The sequence below is a fragment of the Stegodyphus dumicola genome, chromosome X2 (genome assembly GCF_044657685.1).
Source record: "Stegodyphus dumicola isolate Sdum_Otavi_A_Nest chromosome X2, ASM4465768v1".
Taxonomy (NCBI): Eukaryota; Metazoa; Arthropoda; class Arachnida; order Araneae; family Eresidae; genus Stegodyphus; species Stegodyphus dumicola.
The window spans coordinates 116,279,162-116,296,722 of record NC_140781.1 but is presented as its reverse complement, the minus strand read 5'-3'; the positions used below and the strand labels follow the sequence as shown (position 1 = coordinate 116,296,722).

General features: G+C 32.7%; 1 protein-coding gene across 2 annotated transcripts in view; it reads left to right on the top strand.

Annotated features, from left to right (window-relative positions):
* Oseg4 (intraflagellar transport protein Oseg4) overlaps positions 1-17,561 on the top strand; it is a 232,542-nt gene that overhangs the window by 39,358 nt on the left and 175,623 nt on the right. For both annotated transcript variants that reach the window (XM_085809853.1, XM_085809852.1), the window contains exons 3-5: positions 3,380-3,451; positions 10,656-10,748; positions 17,362-17,463. In XM_085809853.1, the coding sequence (XP_085665979.1) occupies positions 3,380-3,451; positions 10,656-10,748; positions 17,362-17,463 (267 nt within the window). The remainder of the gene's footprint in view (positions 1-3,379; positions 3,452-10,655; positions 10,749-17,361; positions 17,464-17,561) is intronic.

Below are 17,561 nucleotides of genomic sequence, written 5' to 3'. Positions count from 1 at the left end.
GTTTTGCAGCTGAAGATGGTGGTTCGGTAAAACCATCGAAACTAGTCCTGTGAAAATTTGGTAAATATAACGCTGATTTTTGTTGTTTGACTTCTGATTTAATATCTCAAGAAATCAAAATTTTTATTATTACATTTTTAAACAGTTCACATGACATTCAGCTAGCACAGTAACACGTGCATCACAACAACGGAATCGCATAGCATGAATGCCATTACAGTTATAGTTATTTTAAATATACATCACAGAAATTTTGCATTTGGTGACTAAAAACATCATTTCTTTTTTGTTATATTTGTAAAAATGTAGCTGTTGATTTATCAAGTTTCTGTTTGAGGTGTAAAATCAACTATAATTTCTCCCAAATCCATATAGAGTTGAAATACGTACAGATTGTATTTACTGTTACTGCTGGTGGAGACATCATGATAAATCGATTTGTCAGTGCCTGGAATGGCAATCTGAACCATTCTCAGCCTTGGGTTGTTTTTTAAAATCCTTAGCTTTTCATCATCTTGAAACTCTGCAATAGTTGTGTAATCGATTGGGGATGGTATTAATTCTCAAAAGAGTATCTGCAACAACATTTTCTTTTCCCTTGGCGAAGCGAATATTTGGTGAAAATTGAGCAATATAACTCAATTGTCTTGCTTGTCTGGGAGAGGCTCTGTCTACATTTTGTTGAAAAGCAAAGGTGAGAGGTTTGTGGTCCATATAAATCTTGAAAGATCTTCCCTTGAATATGTACCTAAAATGCTTTATTGCAGTGTAGATGGTCAAGAGCTCTCAATCATATGTGCTGTACTTTCTCTGTGTGTCAGTTAAGGCACGTGAGAAGAAACTTAATGGATACATCTCTCTTTGGTCAATTTGAGGAGCGATGGTCCCAAGAGCTGTATCTGAAGCGTGGCATGTGAGAGATATAGTGGTGTCAGTTAAGGGATGAACCAGTATAGTAGCGTGACAAAGCACATTTTTGAGGTTTTTTAATGCGCTGTGAGAATCTTCAGCCCATGTTAACGATATTTTACTATTTTTACATCTTCCACTGAGTAGTGAGGTTAGACGTTGAAGTTTGGCACACTTTAAGATGAAGCGGTGATAAAATTTCATCATCCCTAAGAACCTGCACAAGTTAGCAGCTGATGTGGGTTCGGGTATGTTTTGTATAGCCTCAACCTTCGTCAGGAGAGGTCTTATTCCTTCAGGTGTGATTTCATACCCCAAATAATTAAGTTTAAAAGTGTCAAAAATACATTTTGCAACATTGATGCATAAACCATAGTCGTTTAATCTTTGAAAAACTATGTGTAAGTGCTTGCGGTGTTACTCTTTGTCTGGAGAAGTGATTAGTATGTCATCTAAATAGCAGAATATAAAGTCTAATCCTAATAGTACCATATTCATGAATCGCTGAAATGTCTGTGCTGTGCTGCGTAAACCAAATGTCAGAAATGGTAATTCAAATAGCCCAAAAGGACTTATAATGGCCGTTTTTTGGATGTCACTTTCATGCACCAGAATTTGTTAAGCTCTACTTAAGTCAATGGTTGAAATAAATTTTCTTTCCGTGTAGAATATAGCCACAGTTGGTGAGGAATGGTAGAGGATATTGATCAGGAGTGGTGATATTATTAAGAGTCCTGTAATCTCCCATGACCTCCAGTCACCTGATTTCTTTCGAGTGACATGTAGAGGACTCAACAACTTTTCGAAGGCCTGCAAAGACCTTGTTGCAACATAAACTCAAATTCGGCTTTTGCTGCTTTTAATTTTTCGGCTTAGTCTTCTGACCCTAGTGGTAACAGAAGACCCCTTAGTTTTAATGAAATGTTCAATGTTGTGACTTGTAATTTAATCATTGATGAGTGTTGGCCCCAAAAGATCTGGGAATTGTTTGAGGATTACATCGTACTGGTTCTGTACTGCATGAAACATTGGTGAAATGACAGCATAGGAGGGGTCACCAATTGAAGACAATGAAGTGATGTCATCAATTAATTTACGAGTTTCGCTGTCAACCAAAAGGTGAGATAAAAAGTCAATACCTGTTATTGGTTTATTAACGTCAGCTATGACAAAAGGCCAATCAAATGCCCTTCTCAGTCCCAAATCCAATTTTAGCAACTTTTGTCCATAAGTCTTAATTTTGGTTCCATTTGCAGTGAAGAGTTCCAGCTTTGCAACAGCTCTTTTTCCTTTCGATAATTGTGGAATCACGGAAATTTTGGCATCATTATCAATGAAAAATTTGGTGATGCTCTCCTTGTCATGAATAAAAAGACGACACATCTCTACCCCTTGGCCCTCTGTCGTCTGCGAGAGTCGGGGATTTAGTTTTCCTTTGAATGAATATTGGTTTCGTTAGGCCAATTGCAAAGATTATTGCCTTTGAAAGCCTTGTAACCAAACCTTGAGTGATAAAATAAACTTTCATTTCTGTTACTATGCCTATTAGTAGAATTACTTCTAGAGTGAGATCTGGACTGTTTGACGTCTAGAATAATGTCTTTTATTCAGTTTGCTAACTTGTAGGGATAACTCTGAAACCTGCTCCTGTAATTTAACTAAAACATTGTCATCTTTAGAGCAAGCTACAGCAGCATTCTGATGTGATGCAGATTTTATTTCCTATATTTTGTCCGCCATTAGATGTGATTAAAAATGTATCACACATGATATGAACGTCTGTCTATGATTAAAATTGTCTGATATAGTGAGTGTTAGGTATCATTCTTTAAACAATGTCAGAAGAAGTTTATTATCTAACTTTGAAATAATAAGTATAATTTTGAAAATTTTCCCTTATTTTACTTAATTTTTCATATCTCCATTTCAGTGATAAGTTCAAAATATTTATCATTTCTTTGACTTACTTAACTCTTGCCTTCGTTTTTCATTTTCGATTCTTGAGTAACATGTCTGGTAGTCACCAGTGAAGTGCGTTGCTTAAAATCTGAAGTATTATTAATATGCCATAAAAAACAAACTTTTTAAACAATTTTATTTATGAGAAAACAGGATAGGAACAAATATCAAGTGGCCTATTTGAAAACAAAATTCCAAAAAATGTTTATCTTTTGAACAATCTTTTTGTGTTGTCATTTTACAAAAATTAAAATGTACAGAAATTAAAGATAAGATGAAGAGGAAACATAGAGGGCACTACAATCCTTTTTAAAGGCAAATAAGTTTTCTGTAAGTGTAATCAGAATCTCTGCATGAATTTTAGTTCTCCTTTTAATTTTATTTATTTGGTGCAAATTTATAAAAATAAGATTTTGTAGGAAAAAATAAAAAATATATATATATGCATATTAATGTAGTGTATTATAAAAATAATTTTAAAAAATCTGATTTCTTATTTTTAATATTTTAGGTAAAGAGCATACAGCAAGTGTTGTTAGTTCATCTAGTCTTTCAATCAATCAAAGTTTAGAAGGACATGCAGGTAAAATTATTTTAAGGTTTTTTTTTTTGAATACGTTCTGCCAGTATAGTGGTTAGTGCTCCTGGTTGCTGTATCATTGGGTTTGGATTTAAATGTCTGTAAAGGTGCGTTCAGACGTGGGCGTAAAGCGCATAGAGGCATAGTCATAAGGGCATAAAATACGGGAGACCTGTTCACTCCTGCGAGAACGAGGTGTAAGTCGTGGCCAATGAGAGAAGCTAAATTTGTGCATGCGTGGAATGTCTATAACTTTCCCACGCTGTTCTCCCGCTCGATTGATTTCCCGCGTTTGCTCTGCTTGTTTTTTTCGTTGTGTCATGGCTTTTTCAGCTCGCGACAAAGTTTTACTGGCTCAACAGAATGATCTTTTATCTGCCCTTCTCATTAGCCAAGAGGCAACGGAAGATGGTAAGAAACGAAAAAGAACGAAATAGTCGAGAGATATTTTTTTGAAAGACCAATACTTGGTTGGCGCATATATTTCTGTGCAAAGCAGTTTGGAATATTTCTGCATTGTACTGTAGTACTCTCTATACTTTAAACATGCACATTCATATTTATATATATAAAACCTTCTTCAATTTTTATATATAATTTCTCTTAGGAGAAATAAGATATTCTAAATATACCTAATTAAAAAAAAATCTTGAGGGTAACTAACAGATAGCCTGTACATAATATATTTTCATTTTGCAGGTGTGAAAGCAGTTAAGCTAAAAACAGTACTTATCATACATTATTATTTTATTATTTTAATTTTCAATCAAAAGGAACATGTTTCTATGACAGTGAAACATGTGTGCTTAGCACTCCTTATTCACTGTCCCTTTCGATCACTATAGTAGTTTGCTGCACTACCAGTATCAATTATCTAGTACTACTATCCAACAACTGGTCATAATGACCAGCAACCACAACTAGTACAATACTAGGAAACGTTCACCCAACAATGTATTTTATGCTCAATCATTAAATACATTTTGCTGTCTTGCCAGCTGTTTGTATACACCTATTTCTAATAATTTGCATGTATAACCCATACCCCTGAATTTAATTTCAACATATGCTGTCATTTCTATTTACGACCAAATCTCAAAAGTAATTTCACATTGACAAATTTTAAGTACCCAAGTCTTCAAATACATCAAAATTATAAACATTCATACCTTATCCAAGAATTTCTACGAGAGAAATAGCATGAATTTAATGATCAAAATTCCATTCAAATGATAGTAATAAAGAGTAGATAATAATAATAAATACTATTCATTAAATTATAGCCCATGTTACGAATTATGTGTGCTATTCAGTTTCATTAAAAGTAAATTCCTTTCATGAAAAACGTAATTAAAAAACAGAACAGAACTTCAACAGGAGACAAAACTGTCTAGGCTCTTGACTGTTTTAAGGATATTTCACTATATTTTTTCCTTCTTGGAATTCATAAGAGCATTTTCTCAAAAGATTAATCTTTTATTACTTATACAAAGCTTACACCATTGAATTGACTATTGTGACTAATCTTAAATAAGTGAAAATAATTTTTTCTTTTTTCTTTAAAGTAATATTTTTACTGTTAAAAAAAAAAAAAAAAAAAAAAAAAAAAAAAAAAAAAAAAAAAAAAAACAGCAGATTCTTGATATTCATTTGATGTTTTAGTAAAATTAATTCATGAAGTTTGTTTGGAAAGAAAATCAGCATTTGAAGCAAATAGCAATACAATATTTTCAGCTTTTTCAATAAATTTATTCTTAAATACAAAAATAATTAAACAGGAAAAAAAATTATAGACAGAAAGAAAGTAATAATAATAATTTACACAGAAAAAATAAAATTTTTGCAATCATGCATTTTTTAAAGAATTTTCACAATAAAATGAAAAATATTAAATGGGATCAATCATCTACAGGATCATACACAGCATGCATAATCCTGAGCTTAACTTTCGCTTTACGAGTTTCATCCATATATTTCAATATAAATTGAAAAACTCATTAAAAATGCATTAAAAACTCATTAAAAAAGCATGTCATCATCGTAGATTTCTTGCAAGATCAACTCTTTATTTTGTTTGGATACGATTACAACTTATTATTTCGTTCGGATACGATGTGTTCCATATTAAAAAAAACGTCGCCTTCGATGTGACAGCGAAATCGTCTAAAGAAAGTCGCTTCGTTTTAGCTTTGCTCTGATTGGTCGACGCTTATCCCAAACGCGGCGTAAAGTTAAAAACTTTGAACCCTATGCCACGAGCCCTAAACCAGATTCTGTGACGTAGCAGAGACTGGTTGCCTTGGCAACGGAGCTCGGCTTTAACCACTTATGCCGCTTACACCCTCGTCCCCATATCACCAAAAATAAAATCTGTGACAAAAAGCTGTAGGTCCATCAGTCTTGAGTTAATACTTCCTGGTCTGAAATCATGAAATTCTTGGGGGATTCCATGGCTTTACAACATAGTACCATAGCTCCCATTACATATCCTATTGTCCTAGTAGATTACTGGTCTCTCTGCTTTCAATTTTTCAGATTTTACAAAAGAAAATTGCTTCCCAGCCATCGATGAAATTTATCGAATTTCTGAAATTTAAACTTTGCAAATTTCATTTCCCCACCTTTTCTGATTTTCAGTGTAATTTCAGTTGTGTGTCGGGCTTAGCATCTGCCACTTGAAGATGGTCCCTATCAGAATGTTGTCAAATATTGCCCAGCGCATAAATAGGAACAAATATTTTTACAAAAATATAATATTTTTATATTATTTTTACAAAATATATAGTTGTATATATATGCATAATTTTTAAGTATTTTTACAAAAAAATAATCCGTAGCTATGTAAAAACTTATCACTGATGCTGGTATGACTGCGTCAATGAGTTGGCTTTTGCCCTGAGAACAGCCAAGTGCAATACCATGGGAAAAACTCCTTGTGAATTATTTTTGCGGAGAAAAATAATTAACACCTTAGACAAACTGTTCTTTGACCAGAAAAGGGAGGTAGAATTTATAATAAATGATATTCAAAGAAAGAATAGAAGAGGCACTAAGGAACTCAGACCTAGCCAGAGCAAAACAGAAACTGTATTGTGACAGGAGCAGAAGAGGTTTTGATCTTAAAGGCGGGGATAAAGTTCTTAAATTGGAACATTCTTTGTCTTGAACCCTCACAACAGAAAGTATCTAAATTTTATCCTTGTTTTGAAGGTCTGTGTATCATTAAGCATATTTGTGGTTCGGTTTTATACTTAAAAGGAGAAAGAGCAGGCAATATCATGGCTAATGTGGATCAAGTCAAACAATACTATGGCCAAAATGATATACCTGTTTTTAAAGATATTTTACAGGAAGCATCGAGCACTGGAGAAGGGTCCTCAGTGTCGAAAATGGTTCTGCCAGGAACAAAAAGAAAAGAGTCCAGAGTGGTCGAGCCAGGAGAAAAGAAATTGTGACAGAATGATCCAAGAGTTGTTCCTCTCTTACCATTAATAAATGAAAACTATAGCCAGCGGTAAGAGAGGAACAAGTCAGTGAGAAAGGAAGGCGAAACAAGACCCTATACAAGATCTACCAGCTAGCGAACAGGGAAGGAAAAGCAATTAAGACATCACAGGTCATGAATCCTGTCACCAAGGAAGGAGGTCAAGGACAAGACAGCAATGCAAGTTCTACAGTGGAAACACAGGGTAGAAGAGGAATATCCCAGGTTCAAGAAGCTATTGAGAAATCAGAGCTCAGACGACTGACCAAGGAACTTTTTTGGCCGCAGCCTACAAGTGTCCAGCACAGGTAAAGTTGGAGCAACGGCAAAAGAAAGTAGCTTGCCATAGAAGAGTGAAAAGCAAGCATGACTGATTTAAGAATGACAAGAACAGCTGATCTGAAAGTTTTATTCTGAATGAATGTAATAGCAGTAAATAACCAAACAGTGTCTACTGGATCTTGAAACAGTGCTTAAAACCAAATTTGCATTGAAAGTGAAAAATCTATTGCTTTAGCTTTCTTGGTATTTTCAGCTTGGCTTCATTTTTTTACTTGTAAAATTCATAACTGCTTCTTACTTCTTTCATATATTATTTAGTCTAGCATTATCCATATTTTTATCTGCAAATGTTCTTTAATAATGTTATGTAATGTACAATAGAAATTTAATTTACTGTGTTTTTAAACAAAATATTATTCATTTATTAGTTAATCTGTAATCTATTATTATTATTATTATTATTATTATTGCTCTATATTTACTTGAAACTATCTTTTCATCAAATACCATTATTAGAAATTAAGTCCAAACATGTAAGGTTTCACCAACTCCAGGTCTAAATATAACTTAGTATCTAAATACAACTTTAATCCTTAGAAAAAGTGCATTAGTTGGAAGAGCAAAATGTTGGTTATTTAAGGGACGTAATTTTCAAAACTAAGAATAATTGTTTTCCCAAGAAGAGTGTTTTTTGTTTTGTTAAGTGACAAATGCATTAAATAAAAAAGTTATTTCATCTTAAAATGGCCTAGTGACTTTTGGGTATGTTTAATGTTCAGAATAATAGTGCAAGATTTAAAGCAAATGAATAGATTCTTGTTTTAATTTATTCAGCTCTCTTTGGTTGATAGGTCCTTTTCTTTTTTTGTTGTTGATGATGATTGTCTTTAATTTCATGTAAAGAAATGAGTATGGAACCTGTCACACAGATGTCTCTCCTAAATCAGGTAGCCCTAACTAGTTTACTAAATCAAAATATGGTTTCTCAGGGCATCCAGTCATAAGTATCCATAGCAGACTGTGTTCAAATGTTAAAGTACTCTGGAATACATTCAAAGGAAATTTTACATTTTCACATTTAAAAATTTAGAATAATGAGTAAACTTGTAATCTTATGGATGCATTTCTGGAATATATTCAAAGGAAATTTTACATTTTCACATTTAAAAATTTAGAATGATGTGTAAACTTGTAATCTTATGAATGCATTTGTGAGCAAAATGTCAAAAATGTTTTAGTTTATTCAAATTTATTTTTCTGAAAGAAGTATCCTGTATTACAGAAATTAATTCAGATGATAAGTAAATAGTAAATAGTTGGCTTCACATTTGTTTCAATTTTACTTTCTGCTTTTCTCCAGTATCTAAATTATTACACATTTTTTTCTAATTTTAACAAATTAAACCTTTGTCCAGTTAAATATACACTCTTTTGCAAAAAAATCGAAGCACCGTGAAGGAAGTGGTTGTTTTTGATGAAACTGAATATGTGTGTAGCTCATACACAGATAATAAAATGATAAAAAAAATCAAGGTCATAGTATCTGTTCAGAGCTCACAATCACCCAATGAGTGTTCAAATTAGTAACTGGTCGAACCACCCCTGGCGGCAATGCATGCTTGAATTTGTTGAGGCTAGGAGGAGTTGAGGTTTCTAATGTCATCCTGCAGCACATTCTGTCAGGCATTCATCAGTTGTCGCTCCAGATGTGCGATATTTTATGGTGCCCGAATCTGGCAGCCTCTCATTTCCCAAATATGCTCGATTGTGAAAGGTCTGGTGACCTTGCTGGCCAAGGAAGATTATCAACCGCATGGAGACAGTCCAGAGGTATGAGAGCAGTATGTGGCCAGGCATCAATCATCTTGTTGGAACAGATACAGCAGTTGGTAAGCTGCTTTTCAATAAATTCACCACTGGAATTGACACCCTTGTTATACCATACCAACTTTTGTATTCCTCTGCTGAAGAATTCTGTTGCCTGGAATGGGAACCAAAATGTTATATCCATCTGTACCTCTTCATCGTACTGAAAATGCCGATCAAACAGAAATTTCTTTAAGTATTAGAAAAGATAGAAACCTTAGGCAGAATTTTAGTGGAAGATATGTTATGCGTTTAGCATTATGTGGGTGAGCATTATTTTTTTGGATTTATGAGTAATGGTCGACATTCACTTTTTCACTACTAGCTCGGAAGTCAATGAGCAGAATGCCCTTTCTGTCCCAGAATATTGTACACACCAGTTTTGCAGACAGTCTGCTTGAATTTTGTCTTGAACACAGATACACTGTGATGCCAATGGATTGATTTCTGCTTTGTTTCTGGGCCAGAGTGAGCAACCTATGTCTTGTTGCCTTCGGTGATCCTGTCATGGAATTCGTCCTTGTCATCATCGTGTTGCTGCAGAAAAGTTCAGATCCCATGTTCAGATACTAAGCTGCGTGGCACCTGTCAGAAGAAGATGCATTATCAAAATTTTGTGCAGCAAAGACTGAGATATGTGTGGGAAAATGGCTGCTAAATTTCATAATTGTGAAATAACAGTTCTTGAAAATGCTTTGCCACACATGTTGCACAGGGTCATTATTGATGACTAATAGTTGCCCAGTGTAATGAAGCCTTCAAAAATTGCCTGCATGTTCATGACATCAGACCTACAAACCTGAGACAGCGAATGATGAATTTCAGTTGGTACTACCTTTTATGCATTCAAAAACTTTATGAGACCTAATGTAGCACTTGGTGGGTGGAAAATAAGAGGCAACATTTTAAGCTGTTATAATTGCAATACAAAGAGGCAACTGCTGCATATTGCGGCCAGTCCTAACTGTCAGGCATACACATTTGTGTTTTACAATTCATGGCATGCAATCTGTTGTCAGTGTGGGAACATTAATTTTCTTGATATGCCTCATATAAATGCAGACTTAAAATAATCTAAAAGTTACTGTATACTGACTATCTTGTAATTTATTAATGCAAAGCAACATAGCTTATTTTGCTGGATTTATTTGTACCATTTACACTGTTTCTTTGAATGTTACTGTAACATTTAAAAATTGTGATATTGTCCAAAAGTAATGCAATGGACACAACTTTAATTTTCATATATATTTATGATTTTCTTGCCTTTAACTACTCATTCTTAATCATTAAAAGAGACTCTTTCCATGATGCAGTGGCTGCTAAAGAACTTTTATGTTCTTATACAGTTCTTTTGTTTTGCTTGTTTCCTTTGTTGCACCTTTGATAAGTTTGTATTCAAAAGCTTTGCATTCTTTTGAATATGTATATTTTCTTTATTTTTGAAATATTTTAAACTTTATCATAAAAAAATTGTTTACTGCTATTGTTTTCGCATTTTCTACTAAGAATTGTATAAAGTTTTTTTGTAACCTATACATGTGCGTAAATAAATTTTGAATTATGTCTTGTTAGGTACTGTTTCATTTGTGCAGTGGAATGAACGGTATGAGAAGCTTACATCTTGTGATACTAATGGCTTTATTATGGTATGGATGGAGCATAAAGGTTAGTAATTTTATTAAATGTCTATCTCTTTTCATGGTAACTCAAATTTGATAAGTTGAATATATATTTAAAACTTTTATGAAATCTTAGGTCTGTTTTATTATTATTATTATTTTTAGAGTGTTAAGCTTTTTTGTCAAGTCAAAATTGCCATTTTTCTGAAGTCTTTGAAGCTTGTGTTATGAACATTTTTATACCCTTTCAGAAATGTTCACTTTTAAAATTGAGTTGGTTGGGAGGAGTTGGTGTCTGGTTTGGTTCTAATCCATTTTTTATCCGCTTGCTCAATTTTTGCAATTCTTCCCATTCTAATTTTGCATGCTTTCGAGGGGGAGTAAACTGTGTGGCCTTCATTTGAATTTAATATTACCAGGTTTTAAATATTTGGATTTAAGCCTTAAAATGTTAAAGTGGAAATACAACAATCCAAATTTACATCAAAAAGAGGATTTAATTTGGTATATTAAGCAGGATTCTACTTTGAAGATCAAATAAAGAATTTTTTTTCATTCTGGGTATGATGCAAAAACAAGCTATGTTTTCACCTTTGAAGAATCCAGATGCACATGCTAGAATTATGGCTCTTTAATTAACTGAATGTATTATTAAATACAGTACAAAGTCTGTAATCCGGACTTGTTGGGACTTCGGCGATTCCGGATTAGGGGTTTTTCCAGATTATAGATCATCAGTTTAAATCAGGTAAGATGGCATGCAGAAATTATACAGTTTAAAATATGAAACCGTAATTTATGAAATAAAGAGCAAGTATGATCTAAAGGGTATCAAAATTTACAAAAAAAAAAAAAAAGCTTAATATTTATTTGTTTACTTTAGTAACCATTTCTATCAATGTAAGTTGTTTCAGTTGCTTCATTTTTTTTGTGATAATTCTTTCTCTTTAATTCTATAAACAGACATAATTTCTTGTTCAGTTACAAAGTCCCACTGTTCAAGTCCTGTAATTGCTGTGTCGAGAATACCGACTAACTTGTCAATCAAAATTTTTTCATTTTCAATAACGTTCTGTGTTACTTTCTTCACTATCGAAAGCGCACATGGGTAAACGCTTTACTGGCTTTACGGGCATGTGTAGTGAATGTGCATAAACTTATGCATACGCACATCAAATGCGCATGCATAAGTTTGTGGCTTTGAGGTCCGGATTATAGATCATTCTTGATAATGGACGTCCGGATTACGGACTTTGTACTGTATTTCTTTAATGGTCTGCTTTGAAAAATTAAATTTTTATATTATTGTAAAACTATTTACTGGATAAAATACTGCCACGTCCTTCTTTCATATCAGCCCTGTTGAATTGAATTTGTTGAGAGTTCATTACGTTTATATATACAAAAACACACAAGAATTTTGCACAGTTGAGCATAAAGAGCTTTCATTAACACTGGAATTATGGGAATAGGCATTTTGACTTATCTCCATTTTAATTGGACGTAACGTTTTTAGTTCTTTATTTATAACTTTGATATTTTTTGACTTTTTCTAGAAACTTACATGATATTTTTTTTGTTCATTTCTAGTAATTATTTTCAACAATATTATTGTTTATACAGTCAAAAGTCGTTAATTCGGACACCCATAATCCGGAATGATCTATAATCCGGACCTCAAAGCTACAAACTTTCTGCGCATGCGTCGCGTTGACGGCTGCGAATTTGCGTGTGCGCAAAATACGTTTACAAATGCGCGTTTAATGTATAACAGACGGTATAAGCTAAGCTAAAATTATCTAATCTAATAATTGGGGTGATTTTCTGAAGGTCAGGGGTAATTTTATCAGTTAGCTGTTTGGTTTTTCACTAGAGCATTTCTCTTTTTCATTCAAAGAAGTTTTGTTAGCACTAAGTTTGGTTGATCTTTACATTATGGTAACATGGCGATTTTTTGGCGAAAATTTGGCAACCAACTCTCCTACAGCAACCCTCTATTTTTTTTCCCCCGCCGCCATTTTGTCTTCACGAAGTAAAGACATGTTTCTTTTCTTTTTATCTACTGAACACTTCTTCCAACAATCTACTAGCCGAATTACACTTATGCTAGAAATTTTATCAAACAAAACTTATTAATCATGACAAATATTCACTGCAAAATTGGGAAAAAGTGCACAATACCATACTCCTTACGCGTTTTTCAAAATAACACACACATAAACCATGTACACGCCGACTTATTTTTACTTAAAAAAACATCCCAGAATTGCACAAAAATGGCATTGCGCACACTCTTCACTATATCCATGTACACTGCTTTTTTCTCATAAATTAGAAAAATTTCACGAAAATACATGACAATTTTCTCAATCTTTAAACCCGGTAAAAAGAACATATATGAAATTACCTGATCGCGAAAAAGTATTTACCCTTTACAAATATGAACATTTCCACATATAAAATAAATAAAATATCCAAAAACTTTTACCTCTAAATCATCTATTACATTATACACGTCACCAACGATTTCATACCGCAAGCATTACAAATACTTAGTATCAAATATTTAAATTATTTCCATGCACGTTTACTTCAACTTAAACGTATACCAAATTCCTACAAACATAAAATTCACAAAATAACTATCATTTCATTAAAATATAATTAAATTCAAAAACACTACTTAAAATATAAATGAGCACATACATTAAATTAATAAAAATTACCTTACTATCCTAATTACTTTAAACTAAATCATTGCTAATAACAATTTTCCCAATAATACCAAATTCCTTTCCACCTTACATTTAGAACAATGCATAAAAATAATATCCTCAAATAATTAAAAATACTAACTTACCTAATCTTCTTCAGAATCTTGATTACGTGGCGGATACACTTTTCTAATTCATTCAATAAAACTATTGAAAGATTTTTTCTGCGAATTTTTCCTCCATATTTCCTCCGCTAAATAAAAAGCAAACTTCTCTTTATCACAATGCCTAAATACCCATTTCGAATTCACTTTAGTTAGGGCCATGGGATCCAAAAATTAACAAACACTGTTTCACACAACACAGAATAAAGCTAAATACAAAATTTCCAGATTTTTTCCCGATTTTCCCCCTTTTCCGATTAAAGAACCGTAATTCGTCCATTAATATCACATGACATATCCCATGATCTCTCATTTCCCTCACGCAAAATAATGCGTAATCGGAACTGAGTACTGCTCACATTATTACCAAAGTCCCAGGTAGTAACCTTTATCGCCAAACTACCAGTTACCATATTGTAAAGATCAAGGTTTTGATAATTTTAAGTTGTAGAAGTTTATTTAATTTTATAGTTTAAATTTTCTAATTGCAGATATAACATTAGTTAATTCACCCCCCCCGATTTCTAATTATTTTGTAAATGGATGGGAGAGGGCTGACCATTTCTGAAGCACTGAAAGTGGTACATGTGCAAAACATGCAATGTTGGGTTGTGCATTTTCAAAGGTGGTGTCACTTTCTTCGAAAAGTATCACCATGGAAAAAAAAAAAAAAGACAAAGCGTAAATATGAAATGTAAATACAGTCAAAATTCGTTAATTCAGACACCCATAATCCAGAATGATCTATAATCCGGACCTCAAAGCTACAAACTTTCTGAGCATGCGTCGAGTTCACGTATGCGCATAGACGTTTACGCATGCGCCTAAGACCTTTACGGCTGCAAATTTGCGTGTGCGCAAAATACGTTTACGAAAGCTCGTTTGATGTATAACGGACGGTATAACCTAAGCTAAAATTATCTAATTATCTATTTCAATTAATGTTGCAGATTGCGCTGTTCCTTAATCTTCGAATTGGATCCGGCTTATTATTTTTTGCAGACTGTTAGATCAATTTTATAAAAGTAAGTTTGAACTTTCGATTATGTCAAATAGAATTTCCGATATATATTTACTAATATGTAAAGGATCTACAAAGCGAAAGTATGTTTCGGAGTCCATTAAACAAAAAGTGGAATTGCTGCAAAAAATGGATAAAGGCATATCCTTTGTTTATCTAAACTTTAACGTTTGTTTATCTAAACTTTGTTTATCTTTAACGCCGCGCGCAATGAATTGGAAGTTGATCTGTCAGCACTATCCTTATCTTCAGGGCAGATGTTTTTATTTTATTTGGCTTATAATTGCTTACTAATGTAAATGTTGTATTTCACCTTGATATGCTTCGTCTTTGATATGATTTAAATCAAATGCCTCATCATTATAATTCACTTCCGATAGCGAAGAAAGTGACAGAAGTTATTGAAAACGAAAAAATTTTGATTGACAAATTAGTCGGTATTCTCGACACAGCAATTATAGGACTTGAACAGCGGAACTTTGTCACTGAACAAGAAATTATGTCTGTTTATAGAATTAAAGTGAATGTATTATCACATAAAAAACGAAGCAACTTAAACAACTTACATTAAAAGAAATGTTTAATAAAGTAAACAAATAAATATTAAGCTTTTATTTATTTATTTATTTATTTTTTTTTGTAAATTTTGATACCCTTTAGATCATAATTGTTCTTTATTTCGTAAAGTACGGTTTAATATTTTTAATTTTATATTTTCTGCATGCCATTTTACCAGATTTAAACTGATGATCTATAATCCGGAAAAATCGATAATCCGGAATCGCCGAAGTCCCGACGAGTCTGGATTAACGACTTTTGACTGTACCTAGAATTATGGCTTTTGGTCATTTTGACTGCATCCAGAAAATTATAGATTTTTAAATATTTGTCTGGTTTGCTGATAGATAAAGAAGTGTATTTTTGGTAAGGAAGGTTACATATTTCACAGAAGTGAGTAGGGAGGGGAGGAGGGTTGAATGAAAATATCTGTTTGGAATTTTTTGGAATTTTTGCGTGCCACATGTTTGCAGATTTTGCTTGCGTTAGAAAGTTTATTTTTCAGTAGACACAAATGTACTTTGCGTCATTTGGATAGTTTTGTTGTTCTGATCTGTTCATGTCGTGTAGATGCGTTGGTAGAACATATCTAATGAAAGAAGGGATGCTGAAAATTTTTGAAAGTCTTTCTGATGTTAATTCTGCTTCAGAAACTGAACCCGATGAAAAATTTTATACTGAAACTACATCCAGTTTATCCGACAAGGACTAAATTGTTCCTACTGAAACAAGTGAATCCGATTCATCTGGAGAACTTGTTCAGAAAACTTAAAAGGAAAATAAAAATTTAGATCTAGATCCCAAAGACTGCAAACTGATCCATTTGCCCTTGTTTTTGATATCTGGAATGCTTTTATAGAAAACTTGAAGTGTTATAAACCAGAAGAAAATATAAATAGTGGATGAACAATTATTTCCCATGAAGACCCGATGCTGATTTATTCAGTATATGCCTAAAAAGGCCTGACAAATACCACATTAAATTTTGGCTTGCTACTTATGTGCAGTCAAAATATTTACTGAACAGATTTCCCTATTTGGAAAAAGACGAAACAAGACCAGCTGGAGAAGTAGTAGGTGAACATTCAGCTTTTCGCTTGATGTAACCTGAAATTAGTTTAAGAAATGGGGAATTCAGGGATAAGCTGCATTGGCACAATAAATCATTCAAAAAGAGAAGTATCCTTATTTTTTCAAAAATACAAGGTGTGAGCTCTGTTCTAGTAAGATTGCTAAGCATGACATTATAATGCATTCATTTTATCAAGGAAAAAAAAAAAACGAGAACATCCTGCTCCTGAGTACCATGCACTCAACATTGGAAATTGCGTCTGATGAAACAAATACACCGGGAGTTGTGAATTTTTACAATTCGACCAAGTATGCAGTTGTTTTGGACGCGACAGTCAGAAAATACTCAGTGAAATCCTCATCCAATTGTTGGTCAGTCCAACTTTTTTTTTTTAACATTCTTGATTTGGCTGTGATAAATGCATGGATAATTTACTAGGAAACAATTGCATATAAGAATATTGAGCGTCATTATTCTATTTTGAATACGGCTGAGAAGCTTTGAAAAATGTACATTTCATCCAAAATTTAAAAACTTTCTGTATATAATGAAAAGAGAATTGGTACTTGCAACAAAACTGTTGAATACAGGTGAATTCTGTAAAAAAATTGTTTGTGGAACATGTACAGATAAAATTAAAAAAATGAATAATATGTATGCACTGCAAAAGAGTAATGTAAATAGTAATATGTATAATTTTCAGTATAGTTATTTAACATTGAAAATTTTTATGAGGCAGTTTTTTAAATGATAAGAAGCTTACAAACATCTAGAGTGATTTTAGCTCTTTGTCATATTAAATTAGCCTTTGATTAATGCATTTACTGACCTTACTTTGCTCTTTGTTACATTAAATTATCTTTTGGTTGCATGTATTTACTCAGTTTACTTCATTTACTTATTAAACAAGCAGAAGGTATCATTATAAGCATAAAGTTTACATAACATTAGCAAAATGTGAGCCTTTTCTTCTATTCAGAACAAGCGGTTAAAATGACCACTGATCGTAGTTATAGGTATACGGAAAACACCGTAATGCTAGTGGTAATGTAAAGCTAAAATTTTATTTTTGGAATTCTTTTAACTCAATCATTTATCTTATTAGAAATATTTAAAGTACTTATTTTTAGGTATATGGTACGAGGAGATGGTAAATAACAGGCAGAAGTCATTGGTGAAAGGAATGGCGTGGAACCATGATGGTTCGAAGATAGCCATCACTTATGATGATGGTAAATATATACACTTTTATTTTTGGAAATTTGTTATTTTAGTATTCATTTTTATTTTAATCCTGTTTTGTCTCATATTAAAAAAAAATCTCTTTTAG